General features: G+C 43.2%; 1 protein-coding gene and 1 pseudogene across 2 annotated transcripts in view; one reads left to right on the top strand and one right to left on the bottom strand.

The window, feature by feature from the left end:
• The first annotated feature begins 16,846 nt into the window (after positions 1–16,846).
• Positions 16,847–24,469, top strand: part of Ywhae (tyrosine 3-monooxygenase/tryptophan 5-monooxygenase activation protein epsilon) — a 46,418-nt gene continuing 38,795 nt past the window's right edge. For both annotated transcript variants that reach the window (XM_013152255.3, XM_003469685.5), the window contains exon 1: positions 16,847–17,053. In XM_013152255.3, coding sequence (XP_013007709.1) covers positions 16,990–17,053 — 64 coding nt within the window. In that variant the 5' untranslated portion in view covers positions 16,847–16,989. The remainder of the gene's footprint in view (positions 17,054–24,469) is intronic.
• Positions 22,632–22,751, bottom strand: LOC111756818 (5S ribosomal RNA; annotated as a pseudogene).

Below are 24,469 nucleotides of genomic sequence, written 5' to 3' on the forward strand. Positions count from 1 at the left end.
TCAGGCATGGAGGTGCATGCCTCTAGTCCCCACATTCAGGACCTTGAGGCTGTAAGTTTGAAGTCAATTTGGGCTACATTGTGAGTTCAGAGCCAGTCTGAACTACATAATGAGGCCCTGTCTCTAAAAATAAAATGCCTGTCTCAAAACTAAAAAATACAAAAGTGTAGGATTAATCACTGGTAATAATTTTAAAGGATCTTCTGAAATTTTGAAGCAAGCATAAGGAAAATCATTCTGTATATAAAAATCTGGAAATAGGGGAAATAGTGACATAAGTACCTGGCTGGCAAGCTCAAGATTGTAAGTTTGATCCCTAGTATCAAAAAAAAAATCTGGAAATTGAAATTTTCTGGAAAGACAATAGACTTGTCCAAAAATGGATATATGTGGGCAGAGAAAAGTAAGGACATGGTAGGAGAGTTGTAGAGAAAAAGACTTGGATGTTAGACAATAGTTCTTTAAAATCTAGATGTAGCTAGCTAGTTAATTTCTTTCTTTTATGTAAGTAGCACATTCTCAGGGTGGGTAATACTGGAATGGCAACCAAACAAGCAAGCATTGTGTTCTTGCTATCTTTGAGGCATGTATAGACTCAGACAAGTGTCTGTGCATATGAGAGGTTCACATCAGGAGCCAGGAGTATAGCTCAGAGGCCTAAGTTCCTGCCTAGCAAGTGCAAGGTCCTGAGTGTGATTTCTGATACACAACTCCTGCCCAGAAAGGTTCATATCATACACTGTTTTGTTTTGAGGCAGGGTCTTGCTATGTAATACTTGAACTTACTTTAATGCCCCAGGCTTGAACTCAGTGAGCCTCCTGCCTCAGCTGCCTGGGTGCTAGGATTACAGGCTCACATCACCACACCCTGCTGCTTGCCTGGTATACAATATTTTATTTTATTTTACCTCAACTTGTAAGAATGGAAATATTTACTTTAGATTTGAAGGTACAACATCCAAAGCAAAAATAGCGAATCTAGTTACCACTCTAGAAATTGCACTATGTTCAGAGGGTGAGGCAAGAGGATCACTGTGAGTTCAAAGCCAACCTGGGCTACAAAGTGATCAGCCTGGACCATATAATGAAACCTTGCCTCAAAAGCAAAAAAAAAGGGGCTGGGGATTTAGCTCAGCGGCATAAGTGCCTGCCTTAAAAGCAGGCAGTTCTGAGTTCGAACCCTGGTACCAATAAAAAGGAAAAAGAAAAAAAAGGAAATTGCAGTATGACAACCCAAAATTAAATAAGGAAAACTACTCCCAAGGGATCCAAGTTTGGTATACATAAACTTAGGTGATTTGTTTCAACTGTTTGTCAATAAACTGCCAAAACCTTTTGAATGTTGAGCTCTTTCACATTCTGGACTTACGATTAATATTTTTGTTTCATTTTTTTATACTGTAGATTGAACTCACAACCTTATGCTTGCCAGGCAGGTGCTTGTGCCACTAAGCTAAACCCCTGTAAGTTTGATCCCTAGTATCAAAAAGAAAATCTGGAAATTGATATTTTTGACTCTGATCTTCAGATAAAATTTAGCCTTTATAGAAGTAAAGAGAGAGGGGCTGGGGATTTAGCTCAGCGGCATAAGGGCCTGCCTTGCAAACAGGCAGTCGTGAGTTCAATCCCCGGTACCAATAAAAAAGAAAAAAAGAAAAAAAAGACAATGAAGTGAAGAGAGGACTTTTTTTTACAAGGAAAAAATGTGCAAATAATTCCAAATGGTGGAGGCTGAGGATTTGGAGCTCTTTTGCCACTAATGTTCTGAAGAAATTGCGAAAGTGAGGGAGAATTACCTGTCAAGGAGGGAAGTTAAAGCTGGGCATGGTAATACATGCCTGTGGCCCCAGCACTCGAGGCTGAGGTAGGAGGATTTTTGTGAGTTAGAGCCTCACCTGGAACATAAATAGTGAGAGCCTGTCTGTACCAAATGAACCTGGGGATGTAGCTCAGTGGTAAAATAATTTGCCTCGCATACACTGGACCAGCACCACAAAAACAAGGGAGGTACAAAAAGGGAGTGCTGCTGGATGTGGTCACACACATCTGTAATTCTAGCATTTGGGGAGCTGAGGTAGGAGGACTGCTCCCTGTTCAAGTCCATCCTGGGCTACAAAGTCAGTTCAAGATCAGCCTGGACGGCGTAACGAAACCCTGTCTCGGACAAAAATGAAAAGACTTGTACTGGTGAAACCTCTAGAGGACAGAAGAAACACATGAAGACTGCACCCAGCTGGCTTTTTGTTGAGGATCCGTTTAGCATTTCTGTGTTTGGCGTGATTTGCATAGATTGTATTTTACTTTTTTTTTTTTTTTTGTATCAGGAATTGAACTCATGACCTGGCACCTGCCAGGCAGGTGCTTATGCTGCTGAGCTAATTCCCCAGCCCATTTTGCATAGAGTTTAGACCTGTGTGGAATCCTAGTGTTTACTAAATGGTGGAAGAAACACTCAGATCAGTTTTCCTCCTGCCTTGAATTAAATGTTGACGTTTCAGTTTTTAGGGGATGGCTTCAGACTCCCCTTGCCACCTCAGCTGGGTGCAAAATTATGCATAGTACTGAAAAACTACTAGCCCAGATGATTGCACTTAAGTGTTCCTTGGCTCCTGGGCGTGGTGACCTGTAATTCTAAGCACTTAAAAGGCTGAGTCAGGAGGATCACCATGAGTTCCAGGCCAACCTGAGCTACATTGTGAGTTCAGGGCTAGCCTGAACTATATAGTGAGACCATGTCCCCCAAAAAATTTAATAAGTTAATGTTCCTTGGCTAATGTCCAACTCATGGTCAGGTCCTGTTGGCTCTACCTCCAAATACTCTGTCACCCACTTTCATGCCTCTTGTGACACCATCTAAGTGGCCATCTTTTCTTTAGACCACTGCGACATCCTCCCTAGTCATCTCACTCCAGTTGATTCATTATAGAGCAACTAGGATGACCTTCCAACAAGGCTACCTGCACACGGCACTCCTTCCTGTGTGATCCTAAGGAGCAGCCTCCAGCTGAGGGCGGTGGTGGACATGTGTAATCTCAGTACTCGGGGCTACAGTTGGAGGATTGCAAGAGCCCGGGCAAAACAACAAAATGAAAAAGAGCTAGGCATGGTGGTGGCCACCTGTAGGCTCAGCACTTGAGAGGCTGAGGTAGGAGGGTCACCATGAGTTTGAGGCCAGCCTGAGCTACACAGTGAGAGAGACCTCGTATTTTTTCTTTTTATTTTCTTCTATACTGGGAATTGAACTCAGGACCTTGTTCTCGCAAGAGACTCTGTCTAAAAAATAAGACATAAATAAAAATCAAGGCTATATCTTAATGGTAGAGCTTTTGTTCCGCATGCATGAGACCCTGTATTCAATTCCCAGCATGCGAAAAGAAAAAGAAACACATATCTGGTGAATGCCAGGTCGTGAATTTTTTTTTTTTTTTTTTTTTTTTTTTGTCTTTTTCCTTTTTATCGGTACCAGGGATCGAACTCACAACTGCCTACTTGCAAGACAGGTGCTTATGCCACTGAGCTAAATCTCCAGCCCCCTGCCACGTTGTGAATTTGATCCCCAGTACCAAAAAAAAGAAAGAAAAGGAGAAAGAAAGAAAAAGAAACTTATCTCCATTCCCTATGATGTCCAACATAGTCATGCTGACATTTTCTTTAGCCAATGAATTGGCAAGTTTCGGCTTCTCAGAAGGGCAAGTCCTTTCCTACTCCAAGAATCCAAGAATCAAGAATCGTTCCCTCTCCTCTACCATGCTCATTCCCAGACAGATCTGCTGGCTGTGGTAGCAGATGCCAATATTCTCACAATTCAAGGGGCTGAAGCAGTAGGATCTCAAGTTTGAGATTTGCCTGGGCTACAAAATGAGTCCCAGTCTCAAAGACAAAAAAAAAGAAAAGAAAGAAAAAAAGTATTTCTTTAGAGTTGCCTTCTTGAACCCCTGAATCCCATTATAGTCATCACATCGTTTACCTCCGTGATGCGCCTTTCAGCTGCTAGTTATGCATTTCTGGCATTATTTGAGTCCAGCTCCTCAACTCAACTGTGACTCCAGCAAGAGCAAGAGCAGCGGCCCATGTTCTTCATTACATCTTGAGCTCCGCACAGAGCCTGGCTCATAGGATTGAGATGGGCACAGTGGCCTGTACCTAAATCCCAGCTCTGCAGGACTGAGGCAGGAGGATCACAAGTTCCAGCCCAGCCCGAGAAGCTTACTGACTTATCAAGAACTTATCTTGAAAATTAAGAAAAAACAGCCAAGCATGGGGGTGCACTCCTATAATCCCAGCACTCGGATGGCCCAGGCTGAAGGATCACCATCAGTACCCGGGCTACATAGTGAGTTCAAATTCAGTCTGAACTATATAGTGTGACTCTGTCTTGAAGGAAAAAAAAAAAAAAAAAAGCAAAAGCTGAGAGCTGTAGGCATAGCAATGTATCACACTTCAAGGCCCAATACTGCAATCCCAATATTGCAAATAATCCCAAATAATTAAACAATTAAAAAAGCTACTACCGGGGCTGGGGATTTAGCTCAGCGGCATAAGCGCCTGCCTTGCAAGCAGGCAGTCATGAGTTCGATCCCCAGTACCGATAAAAAAGAAAAAGCCAAAAACAAAAAACAACAAAACAAAACAAAACAAGAAAGCTACTACCAAAAACTGTAATGGAAATAGCTTAATATGCTCCCAACACTATTAAAAGTAATTACTTCTAGCCAGGTGAAGTGGTACATGTGTGTAATCACAGCACTCAGAAGGCTGAGGTGGAGAATTGCCACAAATTCCAGGCCAGCAGATTACATAACTGAGTTCAAGGTCAGCCTGAACTATATATTGATACCCTGCCCCTCACCCCCCCCCAAAAAAAAATCAGGTTACCGCTTATCCTGCTATCATGTAGGACTTGTAGTTTTTGTGTTTTTTTTGTTTTTGTATTATATAGCCCAAAAGTAGCAACTCAAAAGAGCAATTAACAGAAGCAGTCCTTGAGAACTGCATCTGTGCAGAGTGCATCATGGCATGATCCCATCCCAAAGTCAGTGACAAATTCTTTCAGGAACCAAAGGATTCAGTGAGAAAAAAGAGAAAGCCGAATTCCCTACCCACCCCCCCAAAAAAACAATGTAAAAGAGGAAATTCACTTAAATTCTTTGTGCATACATTTTTTCTTCCACTAGAATTCAAGTGCTTCTACGTTCTTCTGAATAAATAATTGCCCCAGTTTTTCCTTTCCCTTGTTGAGCATGCCTGTGGGGTTAGGTTTCCTCTAAACCAGCTAGTTGTCTCTTGTTCCTTAGCAAGGATGAAAAGTGGTCTTTTTTGTTGTCATGGTGACCAACATTTACTTAAGCAAGAACTGAAGGGAAATAATTGTTGTTTGGCATGACTTACAAATTTCATTGTTGTGGAAAGACAGAATGGGCTAGCAGCTAGAATTCATAACAGCAGAGTGGGCTTCTTTCCATTTTTTGATGATGATGATGGTGGTAATATATTCTTTTTTTTTTTTTTTTTTGGTCTTTTTCATTTTTATCAGTACCAGGGATCGAACTCACAACTGCCTGCTTGCAAGGCAGACACTTATGCCACTGAGCTAAATCCCCAGCCCCCTCTTTTTTTTTTTTTTTTTTTTTTGAGACAGGGTCTTACTGTGTAGGTCAGGCTGGCCTTGAACTTGCAACAGTCCTCTTACCAGACTAACAAGTGTCCATGCCCAGCTCTAACCAACAGCCTTTTGTTTGGTACCAGGGATCGAATTCACAACCTCAAGCTTGCAAGGCTTATGCCACTAAGCTAAATCACTGGCTCCTTAAGCGACAGCCTTTCGTGTAAGTACTGTGTCTCATGCAATATCTGAAGCTGAGACACTTTGGATTTTTATTTCGTAACTCTGGCAACTCTTGCTGGCCTGCTCTTTAGGGAAACCCTCACCAGGCCTATAGAGAAACCGAATTTCATGTAAGGATGAGCAACCCATGCCCATACTTCTGGGACCAAAAGAGAACTGAAAGGAGAGGAGATGGAGGTCACAGTGCGACAGCTTCCTCTGTGGCTCACCTTTCCTTCACTTTTGTTAACTGCTCTAAGTGTATATCCTTCCAGGATCTTCATCCTGAAGTGCCTCCCCAGTCCTTTATATTTTATTTTTTCATTTTGAGAATTTTTCTAAATTGCCCAGGCTAGCTTTAAATTTGCAATCCTCCTGCCTCAGCTTCCCAAGGCACTAGAAAACAGGTATGCACAACCACACCTGAGTACTTCTCATCTTCTTCTTCTTCTTTTTTTTTTTTTTTTTTTGTCTTTTTCCTTTTTTATCCGTACCAGGGATCAAACTCACGACAGCCTGCTTGCAAGGCAGGCGCTTATTCCGCTGAGCTAAATCCCCAGCCCCACTTCTCATCTTCTTTCTGGCATCCTTGAGCTGTTCTGGGATTTCTTTTCCTTGACTACAAGCACCCGATTCTGGACTGGCTGCATCCCAGAAGTGCCTATTGCTCCATAATTCTCACTACTCCCCCTCTTCACTATCACCAAACAACCTTTCTTATCTTTAAAACAATGTTGGGGGGGCTGGGGATTTAGCTCAGGAGCATAAGCGCCTGCCTTGCAAGTGTGTGGTCACGAGTTTGATCCTCGGTATTAATAAAAAAAGGAAAAAGACAAAAAAACAAAACAAACAACAACAAAAACAATGTTCAGGGATTTAGCTCAGCGGCATAAGTCCCTGCCTGCCAAGCACAAGGTCGTGAGTTCAATCCCTGGTACAAAAAAACAAAAAGTTCATATCTTCACCCCAATGCCTGCTGTCTTCTTAACCTATCCATGCCTATGGCCTCTTGCACTTTTAAACCACTCTTACCTCCATGGCCCAGTGCTGCAGCATCCCGGGCCCTACGTGCCATGCGCTGGCCTCCCACCAGCCTTTCGGTTCCCTGTCTTCCTAAAGCCCTCTGTCTTTCATCTCAAGGAGCCTTCTCCTCGCTCAATTCTCCAATTTTAGTCAAATAGGTAACAAGTAAGCTGATACAGTATTGTCAGGTCCTCCACTTAGCTGTCCCCCATTTACTTCTGGGGATTGAACCCAGGGCTTCTTGCATGCTGGGTAAGGGCTCTACCACTGAGCTGGAGCCCTTTTTTTGAGATAGGAGCTTTCTAAGTTGCCTGGGCTGGCAAAACATATGGTTCTCCTTTTTCCAGCTTCTCATGTATGTGAGATTACAGGTATGTGCCAACACACCAGCCTTGCATCTAGATGTCTTGAAGGTACTTCAAACTTAACATACCCCAGACCAAATTCATCATCCTTCCCCCACCATGTCCCTAGCTCAATATCTATCACGATTTGGCCAAGCCTAGTTTCACTCTTTATTCTTCCCCTCTAACTTCACCTCGTTCCTTCCCAGGTCTTATCTACTGAACAGCTAAAATCAGCTCATTTCTCTCCATCTGCACTGCTAATGCCTGACTTCCACTGGCACTGTCTTCCACCTGCACTTCCTCAGCAGCCAATGGTTCCCCTACTTTTAAATTTTTATTTATTTATTTTTGAGACAAGATCTCACTGTGTAGCCTAGGCTGGACTTAAACTCTCAGTGGTCTAAAAAAACAAAAACAAAAAAAAAAAAAAAAAAAAAAACAAAAACTCTGTGATTTTCCTGCCTCAGCCTCCCAAGTGCAAGCACTGGTATTGCAGTTATGCACCACCATACCCAGCTAACTGTCCCCTTGCTTCTCCAGGTGTCCTCTGTCCTCAGTCCTGCTGGGATTCTTGGAATTCATATTAGACTAGATTTTCCCTTGGCAGAGAACTGAACTCCCCCAGAGCCCTACAGAGGTCTTCGGTTTTGGTGCCAGGGATTGACTCACGTCCCCATGCTTGCCAGGCAGGCGCTTACAACGCTGAGCTAAATCCCTGGCCCCAGAGCTGTTTGTGTTGCAGCTCCTGCTTCTCTCTCCAGCCTTGTCCTTCCTCACTTTAAACTCCCGGTCTTTGAGCTGCAGCTGTGCAGAATTTCTTGCTGCCCCTACACCCACCTTTGTGCCTGATGACCTGTCCTCTCCGCTGGGCTTTGTACACCCTGGACCTCTGCTGGGCCCACCTCACTTCGAATACCAGGTGTATTCAGTGCCCTAATTGGGATCGGGCATCTGTGCTCTTTCTAGCTGATACACGCTTTCTAGGGTAACATGACCCTGAACTGAAATTACCTGTCCATTCATCTGTTACAACTTTAAGATTTCTGTTCACTGTCACATTTCTTTTCTTTTCTTTCTTTTCTTTCTTTCTTTCTTTTTTTTTTTTTTTTTTTTGGTCTTTTTCTTTTTTATCAGTACTGGGGATCGAACTCACAACCACACACTTGGCAAGGAAGGCACTTATGCCGCTGAGCTAAATCCCCAGCCCTCACTGTTAACATTTCTAACAACTGACCCTGTGTGACACATAACAGATCCCGGGGTATTTTATTTTTTTAAGTCAGAAATTTTTTTAAATTAGTACCAGGGATCAAACTCATGAACACAGGTTTGCAAGGCAGGCGCTTATGCCATTGAGCTAAATCTCCGGCCCCAATTTTTCTTTCTTTCTTTCTTTCTTTCTTCCTTCCTTTCTTCCTTCCTTCCTTCCTTCCTTCCTTCCTTCCTTCCTTCCTTCCTTCCTTTTCTTCCTTTCTTTCTTTCTTTCTTTCTTTCTTTCTTTCTTTCTTTCTTTCTTTCTTTTTTTCTTTCTTTCTTTCTTTTTTGTACCAGGAATTGAATACAGGACCTTGAGCTTGCCAGACAGGCACTGTGCCACTGAGCTACATCCTTGGCTCCCCCACGGTATTTTTGTTGTTTCTTTCCTTTTCCTCTTCCTTTTCCAGTTTTTAATTTTGTTTTTGAGCCAGGATCTGAGTTTTTTTGTTTTTTGATTTTGGTACTAGGGATCCAACTAGTGACTTCAAACTCTTATCAGGCAGGGGCTTATGTGACTGAGCTAAATCCCAGCAGATTTTTTAAAAATTTTTTTAGGATTTCTGTTTGTATGTTTGAGTCCAGGCTGGTTTAGAATTCACACGCTGGCTCTAGCGTATGTTTTTGTCTTTCTGGTGCTAAGAATCAAATCCAGGCCTCATAAATGGTAGGCCAGTGCTCCCAAGCCCAGTATTTTGAATAAAAGAATGAAAAGATGAAAACCAGTTGTGGTGGTTCATGCCTGCGATCCCAGCACTAGTCTTGAACCATGTAGCCTACGATGCCTGGCAAACCCTCCCGCCTCAGCCTCCCAAGTGCTGGGATTACAGGCTTGTGCCACCATACCTCGCATGTTGTAGAGTACATATTATATCACTTGATGTGATAGCCAAGAGGTCAAGAGGTTAGCCAAGAGGTCGAGAAGCAATTATTATTTCACTCTTTAAATCTAAACCAATAGGGGCTGGGAATTTAGTTTGGTAGCATAAGCACCTGCCTGGCAAGTGCAAGGTTGTAGGTTCAATCCCTGGTACAACAACAACAACAAAAATCTAAACCAATTAGCTGGACATGGTGGTAACCACCTGTAATCCCAGCACTGGAGAGGCTGAAGCAGGAGGATCACCATGAGTTCAAGGTCAGCCTGAACTATATGGTGAGACCCTGTCTAAAACAAAATGAAAGAAACAAAAAATAAACATTGGTGTGGTGGTGTCTACTTGTAATCCCAGTACTTGGAAGTTTGAGGCAGGAGGTGAGTTTGAGACCAGCCTGGGCTACACAGTGAGTTCAAAGCCAGCCAGAACTACATGTGAAACCCTGTCTCAGAAAACAAAACCAAAAGGAAGAAAATCCAAACAATTAACTAAAAAACTGTCAAAACTAATAAAAAAGTTTACATCAGAATAAATACGTAATCAAAAATACAAAAGCCAGCTATGTTGGTGCATACCGTAACCCCGAGATTCAGGAGGCTGAGGCAGAAGTAGCACGGTGAGTTTCAGGCCAGCCTGGGCTGCATAGTGAGACCCTGTCTCAAAAACCAGAAGGAAAAAGAACAGAAGAATAAAATAAATAAAATAAAAAGGGCTGGGATGTAGCTCAGTGCAAAGGCTCTGAGTTCAACTCTCAGTAAGAGAAAAAGAGCCGAGGATGGGACATGGAGCAGGCCCGGTACTACCTGGACAAAACAATGCAGGTAATACTGAAAAAGTATTTCATGTCAGGTGTGTGTGTCTTTTTGAGACAGGGCATCACTATGCAGGTCAGGCTGACCTTGGGCTCATTTTGTAGTCCAGGCTGGTTTCAAATTCCCAACAATCCTCCTGCCTCAGCCTCCTGAGTGCTGTGATTATAGGCATGTGCCACTATGCCTGGCTGTTTTGCTTTTTGAGACGGAGTCTTGCTATGTAAAAGTCTCTCTCCCCCTCCCTCCATCTATCTACCTATCTACCAATCTACGAGTTTTTCTCATTTGTTTCAGATGGCAGAGTCAGTTCAATCCCTCATGCTCTGTGCTGACCAGAAGCAGAAATCTTGTTCCATCTTTTGGAACCATGTGCAGTTATTTAACCTCTGGGGTCTCTGTGCCTTCTCTGTGCCTTCATGACAGTCTGAAATGACCTTCCCTTCCACATTGTCTATATGGCAAGACTGACTTCCAGCATCATTCCCTTGTGGACCTCCCTAACCCTCCCTCTGTACCAGTTCCTCCCTCTGTTCCTTTAAGTCATGTGGTACAGTTTAGTTTCCCTCCATAAACTCTAAACCCTGATATACACAGATCATGCTTTATTCATCTCTGTAGCTCCCAACCCACACAGGAGCTAAACATTATACAAACTTTGTTTGTTTGAGATAGGGTCTCGCTATGGAGTATAGGCTGGCCTTAAATGTGCTTATGTATCCCAGGATGGCTTTGAACTCCTGGATACCCTCCTGTCTCAGCCTCCCTGGCCCTGGTATTACAGGCGTGCAGCTCCACACCTGACATGTTACACAAATTTAAACTATGTTGATAAAATGAATTGCTTCTTACTTTTCATTTTAAATAAAACACTGGCTGAGCATGGTGGTGCATGCCTGTAATCCCAGCACTCAAGAGGCTGAGGCAGGAGGATCCTTGCAAGTTTGACACTAACCTGGACTACAAAGTGAGCTCAAGGCCAGCCTGAACTGCATAGTAAGACCCTGTCTCAAAAAGACAAAAATAAATAAATAAAAACACTGAGCCCAGCTCAGTGGAATATGTCTATATTTTCAGGTACTCGAGAGGCCGAGGCAGGAGGACTATCATAAATTTGAGGCCAACTTGGGCTATACAGTAAGACCATTTTTTTCCATTTCAGTTAAACCCCCTTAGTAATTAGTGGCATTCGTGTCTTCTTAACCATTCACACACAGTGAGCCACGTGGGGGTCAGGCAGGCTACTTGAGGACTAGTTGCATGGTCTTGTGCAAATGGTTTATCTACTCTGGGCCTCAGTCAGTACATCCTTTTAATTCTCTTAAGAGTAATACATAGGTGCCTTTGTGAAAATATCAAAAAGTTGCAAAATACATATCATCCATATACATGGCAAAGAATGAAATATGTTTGATATAAATAAAATGAAAATAATTTAGTTTTGACAAATTAAAACATAATGGTAATCACTTTTTTCAATGAACTGCTAAACTGGGCTGGGGCTGGGGCTGGGGCTGGGGCTGGGTGGTAGAGCTCTTGTGTGTACAAGGCCCTGGGGTTTGATCCCCAGCACCACAAAACAGAACCAGACGGAGGAGAAACTGCCACACCGCATATTCCTGAGGGAAGGCCAATCGTGTTCTTAGCGTCTTATTTCCTTCTCATGGAGCGGAACAGGCTGCCAAGTGTCCTAGGCTACGGTGCTCTAGGAGGGTTGGGCAAGTCCCCGGTTATGGGAGTGGGTTCCTAGGCACCGTCGGAGAAGTGGACTTCAGCAGTGACCCAGTGACAGAGATTGCTCAGAAGGCTGCAGCAGAGGGTGCCGTGTTCCCTGCCAAATGCTGCGTCATGCTGTGGGGCCACTTCTGTACAGCTGCAGGACTGTTTGTGTATTTATAGCAAAAAAAAAAAAAAAAAAATTTTTTATCAGTTTGGTGCCCTGTCAACAATTCCTGTCCCTTTTAGCTCTGTTTATTGAGGGCACAGACAGTACAGCCAGTCAGAGAATCAATTTAGGTTTAAGATTTCTGCCTTCTCAGAGGTTTCTCAGGAAGAAGCACTGTGGGTGACATTTATGCTCCTCTTGGGGACACTGCTAGTCCCTCTGGGGAACAGCAGACCCTGGAGGTAGCAGGAGGTGGCTCCTATTGCCTCCCTGCCCGTGACAGCCTAGGGCTGACTGTCCTAAAGTTAGCTTTGTAGAGAGGGGGCTTTGCGAACATGGGATGATATACCCAGAAATTGTGCACCTCAGTTCCCACCAGTCACCCTCAGAGTTGCTCCTGTTCTGGGGGCACCCTGGCTCACCACTCCTTCGCTCCACTCCTGGGGTTGCAGCCCAGCGTCCGCCTTCCAGCGCCCTGTGGAAACTGCTTTGAAGGTCACTAATGACCTAACTGCTGTATCCAGTGGCTTTTCCTCAGCGCCAATTTACTTGATGCCTCTGCAAAATTTAATACCCCTGCCCACCCCTTTACTTGTGAAACGCTGCTCTTTGTAATTTATTGTGCTCACTTCTGACTGCTCTCCAGGCCATAGGAACATCAGCAAACCTAGCCAACATAAAAAGCACGTGCTGAGCGTAACGTGCTTTTTGTGTCATCTCCCTCCTCTCTCTCTCTCTTGCCTTTTTGAGACAGGGTTTCATTATGCTGTGCAGGTTGGCTTGAACTCTCTTTGTAACCCAGGCCGGCCTTGAATTTGCAGCAATCCTCTTGCCTCAGCCTCCCAAGTGCTGAGATTATAGGCATGCACTAGCATGCCCAGCCATTCTCATTTGTATAAGGGAAATTTCTCTCCATTTTACAGGAGAGAAAACTAAAGTTTAAAGGCATTCAATAAACCAAGCATGGTGGCTCATACCTATAATCCCAGCACTTTGGGAGGCTGATGCAGGACAATTGAAAGTTTGAGTCCTAGCCTGACAATTTACTGATAGCCTGTCTCCAAATGAAAAATAGAGGACTGGGGGTTTAGCTTGGCAGCACAAGTGCCTGCCTGCTTGGCAAGCAACAAGTCATGTTTGACCCCTGGTACTCCCCTAAAAAGGAAAACAGGGATATAGCTCAGTGTGAAGACCTCGTATTCAGTCCTCTGTACTAGAAAAAAAAAAAAAGTTCATAACCCAAGAGTTCAAGAGTAGGGGCATGATTATAAGTACTGGGATATGTCCTACAGAGATGGAAAGGCTCTCTAGAGGTCAGCAGATACTGTTTATTTCTGCTGAGGGATTTTTTTTTTTTGGTCCCGGGGAATCAAACTCATGACCTTGCACTTATGTCCCTGGCCCTAAAATATTCAGGTATTTTCCCCCCATTATTTCAACTACCTTAAGAGAAGGTATGTCTCAGAGACAAGTCTGTTTTGGATTCTTTGCTTTTCGTTTTGTTTTGTTTTGGTACTGGATATAGAACTCATGACCTTGTGCATACCAAACAAGCACTTGAGCCACTGAACTAAATCCTCAGCTCCTCTTTATTTCTGCAAAGACAGACACTGGAGGGGCTGGGGATTTAGCTCAGCGGCATAAGCGCCTGCCTTGCAAGCAGGCAAACATATAGTTTCTCAATTACTTTACCTGACAAAGGAGCATGAAGCACATGGAGTGACTTGCTAAAGGTCATTTAATTAGAAAATTAGGACTAGAATGCAGGTCTCTGTTTTTTGGTCTTTTTCCTTTTTATTGGTACCGGGGATCAAACTCATGACTGCCTGCTGAGCTAAACCTCCAGCCCCTAATTCAAGTCTCTTGAGTTTTTTTTTTTTTTTTTTTTTTTTTGTATCTGGAATAGAACCCAGGACCTTGTGCTTCCCTGGAAGGCCCTTGTGTTGCTGAGCTGTATCCCCAGCGATTCTTAGTCTTTTATCACTGAAGACTGCAAATAATGGTACTGTCATAAGCATTTAGGGTTTCTTTTGCTAAGCACAGTGACTCTTTACTTGGATTTGCAAATGTCCAGTGGGTAACTAAACAGCAGAATGAAAATGTAGCATTTTGGCTGGGGATTTAGCTCAGCAACATAAGTGCCTGCCTTGCAAGTGAGTTCGATCCCTGGTACCAAAAAAAAAAGAAAAAAAAAAAAAAAAAAAAAAGAAAAAAGAAAGAAAAAAAAGAAAAAAAAAGAGAAAATGTGGCATTTTGCATGTCTGCTTTGTTTTAGGTCATTGTCTGTGGCAGTCACCTAGGATTCCAGGAATAACAAGTCTGATCTGATCCACAAACATTTTGTGATGAGTGGAAACTAACCCCAGGCAATAGCAATTTTGGATGTTTCAAGCTGGGGACAAGGCCCCACCTGACCAATCCTGAGATAATGATCAACTACACCAGTGCATGACTGAGACTGCTGGAGTATTCATATTTCTGCTTACCTTATCTACATATATATATATTTGGGGGCGTACCAGGAATCAAACTCAGGACCTTGTGCTTGCTAAGCAGGCACTTGTGCCACTGAGCTACGTCTCCCCAGTCCTCTATTTTAATTTGTTTTTTTTTAAATTTTTTTTTCTTTTTGAGACAGGGTCTTGCTATGCAGTTCAGGCTGGCCTTGAGCTCACTTTGTAGTCCAGGTTAGTGTTAAACTTGCAAGGATCCTCCTGCCTCAGCCTCTTCAGTGCTGGGATTATAGGTGTGTGCCACCATGCCTGGCTCAATTTATGGGATTTTTTTTTTTATCTGTACCAGGGATTGAACTCACAACCATGCGCTTGCAAGGCAGGTGCTTATGCCACTGAGCTAAATCCCTAGTCCCTTTTTTTTTGGTCTTTTTTGAGACGGGGTCTCGCTATGCAGTTCAGGCTGGCCTTGAATTCACTTTGTAGCCCAGGCTGGTCCTGAACTCACAACAATCCTCCCACCTCAGCCTCCCGAGTGCTGGGATTACAGACGTGAGCCACCACGCCCGGCAATTTATTAGATTTTGAGAAGGGATCTTGCTATGTAGCCCAGTCTTGCCTCAAACTCCATTCCCAGCTCCCCTCACTTTTTTTTTTTTTTTTTTTTGAGAAAAGGTTTCACTATGTAGTTCAGGCTGGCCTTGAATTCACTTTGTAGCCCAGGCTGGCCCCAAACTCACAGCAATCATCCTGCCTCAGCCTACTGAGTGTTGGGATTACAAGCGTGCACCATCATGCCCAGCTCCCAGCCCAATTTTTTGAGATAGCTGCCCTAAATTGCCTAGGCTGTGATCCTGCCAATTTGTGATCCTGCCTTCAGCCTCACAGAGCACTGGGATTATAGGCAGGCCCCTTATACACTCCGTTCCTTTTGTTGTTGTTGTTAATGCCATGGCTACTCATCCCTGTGATTCAGGGGTGGCAGATGTAAAGGCAATTTTTGTTTTATTTTTCTCTGACGATCACATCTCAGACTTGCATGAGGCCACATGCCAGTAATCTTGGCCCTCCAAGAAGCTGAGACAGGAGGTTTATGAGTTTGAGATCAGCCTGGGCTACCTTAGGAGTTCAGTCTTGATTACATAGTACTGAGACAGTCTAAAAGAAAAAAATAATATAACTCCACATCTGATTAACTCTTGTATTTTTCTATTCATCCTATTTATGTTGCTACTATCTTTTGTGTGGAATACTGTAACAGGCAGGTAATTTATCTTTTTAAATTACTGCTATATCCAATCCTTACTAGTTTTCCTCAACTATAACCACAAAGGTGTCATTCTCTATAGAATCATTGAGCAATAGCTCCATTGGTTGTGGGAGCTCAAAGAACACATGCTTAACATGTTCCAGACCTTGTGTTTAGTCCTGGGCATCAAAATAAAACAACTACATTGTGTACACAGAATAAGATCCAATCTTTTTTTTTTTTTTTTTTTTTTTGTCTTTTTCATTTTTATCGGTACCGGGGATCGAACTCACGACTGCCTGCTTGCAAGGCAGGCGCTTATGCCGCTGAATTAAATCTCCAGCCCCAAGATCCAATCTTCTTAAGTTTGTCATCCACGGCCCTTTCATAATTTGATTCCTATCTTTGTATTCTCCATCTACAGTAGGACATCAACCTGCAACAGTAAAAGGTGCTGGGAATTCATTAAGCAGCAAAATAAACAAGGTCAAGGGCATGGGAAGCAATTCCCCTTGTCCCCTATTCCTGCTTCCTGAATCTCAACTTGATCTTGGTCCAACCCTTGTATATCATTTACTTTAGACCAGGCACTTGTAACAAATTTCCCGCTTGTATTCATTTTGGATCTTAGCAGAAAGAAGGCTAAAGAAGAAAAAGATCAGTGTGGAAGAAAGAAGTTGAGGAGCGAAAACAGGAGTCCCTTGCTTCCTTGCCAACTACAGCAGAGTCCAACTCTTTACTCCCGGGTTAACAGTCTGAAAAAGTTCCAGGACTGTCCTTGAGTGATGAAGTGGAGCAGTACTCTGATTTTGGTGAGGAAAGCCTGTCATTGGAAATGCTTCTCGCTTTCTCTCCCCACAGGCCAGGTCACACCCCTCGGTCGTGGCCTCGGCTCTTCTTGCTCGCTCTCCTCAGGTGCAGTCTACGCGGACCCTGTGTCCAGTCGCCTTGGCTCCCTTGGGGGTGGATCTCCTTCTCTGCAGTTACAGTTCCCGCCTCAGCGTTCCGGCGCGACCAGAGCGGAAGGAAAAAGGGGCGCTCCCCTGGTTCCAGCCTCTTCTGGCTCGGAGTTCCAGGACCCGCCCCCCGCGCCAGTTGCCAGGGAGCGGTTGCCATAGAGCTGAGCAGTTGTCCGCGTGCGCAGGCGGAAGTCCCGGATTGAGGCGCCGCCATTTTTGCTGCCCGGACACGGAGCGAGAGGTTGAGAGAGTCGGGGACGTTATCCGCTTCCATCCGTCGCGCAGACCCTGCCGGAGCCGCTGCCGCTATGGATGATCGGGAGGATCTGGTGTACCAGGCGAAGCTGGCCGAGCAGGCTGAGCGATATGACGGTAAGTTGGGGGGGCAACTGGGGGCTGGAATTGTCGGACCCTCTGCCGCCGCCCACAGAGGCCGGGAACAGGAGACAAAATGGCGGCATCGTTTCCGAGCCTGGCCTGGGGACGTGGATTCGGGAAGCAGGAAATGGCTTGTGGGCTCCAGGCACAATGGGAGGCTCCAGCCCCAGGAATTTGACCTGTCTAGTGTCCTAAGCTACAGACACTCGTTAGCCGAGAGGCCCGGGCAGTAGGGTGGAGGAGGTGTTGTAAAATGGCGGCTTGAGGGGAGGGCGAGTCCCTAGGCGGGGGAGGGGGAGGAGATGGCGGGTGTTGTCTTTGGGCGAGCTGTGCTCAGGGGAGCTTCTGGGACAGTCTTGGGGCGTGAAGAACAATTGGGTAGGGTGATGGGGTAAGAAACACCCGCCACATGGGAAGCAGTGGAGACTTGGAGCTATAGCGCGGGCGCCTTTCAGGGAAATATGGCGGGTGGGGGCGGTGGCTTTTCCCCGGAGGCCCAGTGTGGGGCGGCGGCCGTAAGAGTCTCACAAAGAAGAGCCTTTTCAAGCAAGAGGTTTCTTGGGGCTCGTGGTGGTGGGCAGGCTTGGGGGTTGGGGGAGGGGAAGTGGGAATCACTGCAGCGTCTCTCTGGGTGGAGGCGAGGTGCGCTGCTGCGATCTGATTTACCCCTCGGCGGGCACCCCTTGTGGTCGAGGGGTTTGGGGTTTTATTCAGCCTTGCCTTTGTGGATGTCCAGAAGAACCCTACTCGCGGCCTTTTCCTGGGATTAACACTAGGAAATGCCGAAAGTTGCTGTGATGCTTTCTGGCTTCATAAGCACTAGGTTCTGGGGGGTGGAACATAGAATATGGAACCAGGAGACAAGGGGACCATGACTCTTCCAGGCACAGCCTTTGTAGTGGTCATACCTCAGTCTCCCCATTTGTAAAAGTGGCTGTCCTGTTCACACGCACCATTACGACTCAAGAAGACCTGTTGAAAAAGAATTACAAAATTTTGTTTAGTAACTATTTCAGTTGGTGGCTTGGAAGCTATGTTCCTAGTTTGGGATCTTAACCTATTTCAGGCACTCATTTGAGTTTCAGGGGTTTTTGGATTGTAAATGCGAGAGATTTTGTTATTTTCTTTCTTCCATTTTACGTGCCTGATTTTATGTACACCTTTTAGTAGTTTCTCTTTGTTCCTCTCATATGGGGTGTGTATGTGCTGGGGATGGAACCCAGGGCTAGCAGGGTAGGGCAGGACAAGCCTTTGACAGTGAGCTACCTCCCCCCCTTATTCATTTGATTTTTAGTCATTTTTGAAACTTTATGGAAATATCCATTGTGTTTTTCTAGTCAGCCCGAGACAATTGTATTTTTTAATCTCCACGTTTTGGAGCTAGATGTGTGAGTGATCCATACATTCTTTAAATTAGTATTAGAGAAGAATGATGTCTGAGATTCCTGTGGTCTTAATGGCTTTCGTGGGATGGGATGAGACATGGTTGAAATTGAGTGCCATTGATCCTTAGGTTTTTCCTAGTTTAAGACACTTATTTTTGAAAATGTGTAGGGTCCTTTGCTTGAGTGTCAGTTTGGTCATGTGAATAGCTTCAGGATTTACACTTGGTGTAGCGTCAGAAATTAGTATTCAGGGACTAAAAAGCAGGAGAAAAGGTTTCTATAACCCAAATGAAGGAAGAATACTGAACTCAATTTTGTCTTGATTTTTAAATTACTATTTATATTGAATAAGCTTGTTGGGAGGGGGAGGGGAATAGGGTGGAAAAGTACAGTTCAAGGTCAGCCTTGTCTTTATTTCAGGGTACTTAAAAATCAGACAACTGTGCTCATAATGCAAGTCTGCCTTTTTATGTCTCAAATAAGTCCCCCTCTTAATCTAATGCCCTGGGGAGGAAATTTGAGATTACATTTCAGTATTTTATGGTTTGTGAGGATTTAGACCCAGCCTAAACTTGTGATAATCAAAAAGGAGGGTAGGGAAAGGCCTCCCCCCCCAAAAAAAAAAAAAAAAAAACCCAAAACGAAACTGATTTCAAAGCTTATGATTTTACAGAATTTCATTATGTAGTTTAGGCTTATAACTCAGAGATCCTCTTGCCTCCGCTTCCCAGTTGGTGGGATTACAGACATGTACCATTAAGTCCAGTGCTGAGGATTTTTGATCATAGGACTGTTTAGATAAAGCCACTTAGTTAACTGTTTTGTGGCTAAAGGGGAAGGAAATTATCATACAAGGTTAAGAAGGTCCTTTGTAAGACTGTTGGGACAGGAAAGGAGAGGAGGGACAGTCACTAGAAATTAGCCTTTATGTCCAGTCCTTTATTGAGTGTTATGATTCCATTTTGTTTGTGGTGACAAGATGATGTCACAGTTACTAGTCCCTAAACACTTGTGTGAGGTGTAGGAGAAAAACAGTACATTGAAATGATACAAATTTTGGGTACTTGGATATGGTTGGATTTCCAGTTGTTCTTTTTATGCCACTATGCAAGTTTCATCTTTTATGTTGCCTGTTGTATGGAACCTGTCCCCTAACCTTTATCCTCATTTAATTATCTTGGAGCATTTAAATGAATTTTTATAGATTATTTAATGGTACTGGAAGAAAGGCTAAGCTGTGTTTAAGGCTCTTCACCCTAAGTGTAGTATGTCATCTGTGTAACATCGGTTGTCTAAGAAATAGTTTTTTGTCATTTGTAGTCATTTGTCTGTATTTTGGAACCAAGTCTCACTTCCTATATATACTAACCACATCTGTGTAGAAAAGTAGAAACTACAGAGTGAGGCCAATGAGTACGTTTCTCTTTCTGGGGGGGGGCGCACAGAGAGGTGAACTTATCATATTTGGGCTTCTGTGGTACTTGCTTTGCCCCTTCCCAAATTTTGTGTTGAGATTAGCTCCATGGGAGTAGAGTTTTAGTGTGCCCTTTTGATTCACTCTTAAATATATGAGTGCCAGGATTCTCTTTTGAGTCATTGAAAGCTGTCAGTTTGAAACACAGAAACACGGTTGAGTTAGTGAAGGGTGAGGAGCATGTTTTGAATTAATTCCTTAATGCATGTCTTATGAGGGAAAATGAATAAATTATTAATGAGTTTAAAAGCATTTAGTTCCCTGATTCTTTTGAGTATAGGCCAGTGAGTTTCTAATGCTGTTTCAGTTAATGGGCCGTATGGAATAAGTGTAGTTTCCCCTACCTAGTTTGCAGAGCAGAATTGGGTAATGCAGTTTTTAGGACTCCCCTGTGTAGGTGCCATTTTTGACTTTTGTATAAGAGATACTCTGTTAACACTGTAGGACTGGATTTGAATTCAGTGTGTAGCCCAGAATGGCCTTGAGCTTGGAGAAGCAGCATTACTCCTCCCTTAGGCTCCAGAGTGCTGGGATTACAGGCATCAGCAACCATACCTGGTTTAGGCATCCAACTTTTGTACAGTATTGTGCCTGTTTCATTCCATTGTGTTGTCTTGGACAAGTTTGGATGTAACCGCGTCATGAACCACTGTTGGAGGTGATAGGTGAAGTCTTTATTGTGGACATTAAATCCTCTTCACCTTCATATAAAAGTCGTGTCCAGGAAGAATACTTATGGTAAGTGTAAACCAGAGCAGTTTTGAAGTAAATGTAAGCAAACACATTGGAAATCTATACAAACAGGCTTATCATAAGTGTTTTATACCTTGGCCAAGGGAATAAGTTATTTTTGGAGGGTGGCTGTCGTGGGATAAAAACCAGAGGCAGGCACTCATCACTGAACTACATCCTCAGTCCTAGGAAGTACATTAAAAGTTTCTTGATTTTTATTTATTTTTGGTATCAGGAATTGAACTCAGGACCTTGTGCAGGCAGACATGTGTGCCACTGAGCTATATCCCCCTGTCCAGTTTCTTGATTTTAATCTGGCATACTAAGTGAAATGTCAACCCAGTAACTTTATTTAAATGTCTTTTTGAATTAGGGTTTCATTATGCAGTTCAGGCTAGTCTTGAACTCACTTGGTAGAATAGGCTAGCCTTGTATTCACAGCAATCCTCCTGCCTCAGCCTCCAAAGTGTTGGGCTTACAGATGTCTACACCATGCCTGGCAGGAATTTTTCTACATTATTTCAAGAAAACTACTTGTGTATATACAAATAGCAATGACAGGCATAGAGGAACAGCTGGATTTTAAACTATAAATATTAAATATTTATATAGACCTTCAAAATTCATGGACCATTTTCACAAGAATTTTTCATTTCATTTGATAATACTGAAGTAAACAGTAGTGATTCTGTAGTGGTTAGTACTCTTGTGGTGTATTACCTCATTTATTGGTGTAGGAAAGTGAATTTGAGACAGTACACTGAATGTTTTTTAATTGCTAATCTGCTGTTGAAGTGTTAAAGCGAGAACTTGTCTGCTGACCTTCAGACCAGTATTTTTTCCTTAGCCACTTATAAAAAACACTTATGTGTAAGTAAGGTAGTGTTTTTTTTGGCCGGGAGGTGGGGGGTATGCTTATTTCTTTAGTGATTACTTAAAACACATATGTCTTTATTTATTTGTGATGTTGGGGCACATCCCCTATCCTATCCATTTTGAATTGTAGGTAAATTCTCTTCTGGCCTCTCTTCTCTAAAGCACCAGAAACTACCTTCTGCCCCCTACCCCAGGGATTGAACCCAGGGCCGTCCAGCTGAGCTACATTATCAGCCTTCTGTGTTATTTTCCCAGAATATTTGGGTTACAGGTGTGTGCCACCATGCCCAACTACCTGTTGCTTTCCTGCAAAATGTAAAGTCTTATTTAAGGCATAGAAAAGGAAACTAGAATGATAAATTTTAGATAACCTCAGAATGTGTGTGTGCAAATGTTTCATTACCACACCCCTTCTCCCTTTTTTTTTGGAGACTGAGTCTCACTATGTAGTTTGGACAGGCCTTGTACATGGTAGGTCAAGCTGGCCTCAAACTCATGGTGATGAGCCTCAGTGACAGGTGTGTGCTGCCAGGCCTGGTTCCCCACTTTTTTTTTCCTGAGTTTCATGTAGGTGAGACTGTCTTCAAACTTTAGGGATCTTTCTGCTTAAGCTTTCTCACTTCTGTGATTACAGCCATATGCCATACCCAGGTCTAGTCTTTTTTGAAACGTTTATTTTTTTACTACTTTCTTTTTTGTTACTGGGAATCAAACTCAGGGCTTTGCATTTGCCAGGTAGGTTCTGTACTGCTGAGCTACACCCCCAGTCCATAATGTTTATTTTGAAAAAGGATCTAAGTTGCCAAGCCTGACTTTAAATTTTGTAAATTTTCAGTTCTCCCTTATCCTCCATAGTAATTGGATTACAGGTGTATCATGCCTAGTTTTTTTTTTTTTCCTGTCTTTGTCTCAATGAAAACTTTCAAATTAAAGTTGTCACAACCTTTTCTAGGAGGGGAAAGGTATGGCGTGTGATTTTAAAAAAATTCCAAACAGCCTAGAGAAATAATAACCAAAAATAGTTACATAACTGTTTTTGAAATGGTCAGTTAAATTTGGTACAGCTAAACAGCAAATTTCAGTTGCCAACAGTTTTTTTTTTTTAAGCCTACAGCACCCGGTATTCCCAGGCGGTCTCCCGTCCAAGTACTAACCAGGCCCGACCCTGCTTAGCTTCCGAGATCAGACAAGATCGGGCGCATTCAGGGTGATAATGGCCATAGACCAGTTTTTTGTTTTGAATTCATTAGACATTTATGCTTGCTGGGGGAGGTGCCACTTACGAGGCTGAGGCAGGAGAGAATCACTGAATTGGAGGCCAGCCTGAACTACATATGAAACACTGTCTCAGAAAAAAACATATATGTCACAAGGTGTTGTGGAACATGGCCTGTAATCTCAGCACTGAGGAGACTGAGGTGGGAGGATCTACCATGAGTTTGAGGCCAGCCTAGGCTACATAGCAAGACTGTGTCTCAAAAAGAAGTCATTCTAATTTATCCTGCAAATCAGGACACTTGGAAAACAAAGAATATTAGTTTATAATTTCCCTAGAATGGCTGACATAAACTGTGATTATGCTGGGTAACATGCTTACTCTAAAGCAGTGATGGTGAACCTTTTAGCCTTCCAGTGATAGACTACTACAGCCCTAAGGGGATCCTAGTCAAGGTTTTTTATTTTTTAGATGGTCTTGCTATGTAAAATGCAGGCCAGTCTTAAATTTCCTAGGTATCACAAGCTGGGTTTGAATTTGGTATTCTGTCTCAGCCTCAGAATACTGGGATTATAGGCATGTATGAGCAAGTGTGGTTTAGTTAAGGCCATTTGTTAGTGCATACTAATGTTTTGCTTTATAATCATAATGGAAGTTTCCTAAACATTGTCTTTTTTTTTTTTTTTTTTTTTTTCGTCTTTTTCATTTTTATCGGTACCAGGGATCAAACTCACGACTGCCTGCTTACAAGGCAGGCACTTATGCCGCTGAGCTAAATAAATCCCCAGCCCCCATTGTCGTCTTTTTTACCAGAGATATTTTACCTTTAAGTCCTCACAAGTTTTTCTTTCTCAGATATAGTCAAGCATTTGGCAGAGAAAATATAAAGGAAAAGTAATTTTTTTCCTAGCTCTTTTCTCCCTGAAAAGACAAATGGGAAAAGTAGAGACACAAGTGGTAGTTGTGGCTGCTGGCATATCAGACAGACTGTCTGACCTGTAGTATCAAAGCCAAGTATGTTGGGTTTGTTAGGACTCTAGAGCTAATTTTTTCTTTACATGTGGAAAGTAGACTTAAATGTTTAACAAGTGTCCTAATCTCAGAAACTTCCCCGTACATGTATTTTTAAAGTTTTAGCACACATCCTTTTGTGACTGCTAATGTTAGATCACCAAATCCTATATAGTATATACAGTAGTTCAAGAAATATGACCATGATCTTTTTTTAGCCTGTCCCTTCTCCTCTTTGCAGTGCTGAAGATCCAACCCATGATGCCTGCAAGGTAGGCAAGTGGTCTAACAATGAATTATATCCCCAGAGCTGGTTTGTCTTTTTGTTTGAGACAGGGTCTCAAACTGGGCTTGAACTCAGTCTAACCCATGCTGGCCTCCAGTGTGCTGGGCTAACAGACATGTGCCACCAAGTTGGCCTGGTTTGTTTTTTGAGGTTTAAGGTTTTTTACACAAGTCTTGTTATGCTATTTAGGCTTGCTTTGAAAACCCACTGTGAAGCCCACACTAGCCTCAAACCCATAGTGATTCTCCTGCCTCAGCTTCTGAAGTACTGGGATTACAGGCATGTGCCATCACACTCAGGTTAAAATCTGTTTTTTTTTTTTTTTTTGTCTTTTTCTTTTTTATTGGTACCAGGGATCGAACTCACAACTGCACACTTGGAAGGCAGGCACTTATGCCGCTGAGCTAAATACCCAGCCCTAGTTTAAAAT

This window comes from Cavia porcellus, unplaced genomic scaffold, assembly GCF_034190915.1.
Source record: "Cavia porcellus strain 051 isolate PalLab524CR breed Dunkin Hartley unplaced genomic scaffold, mCavPor4.1 scaffold_6, whole genome shotgun sequence".
Classification (NCBI taxonomy): Eukaryota; Metazoa; Chordata; class Mammalia; order Rodentia; family Caviidae; genus Cavia; species Cavia porcellus.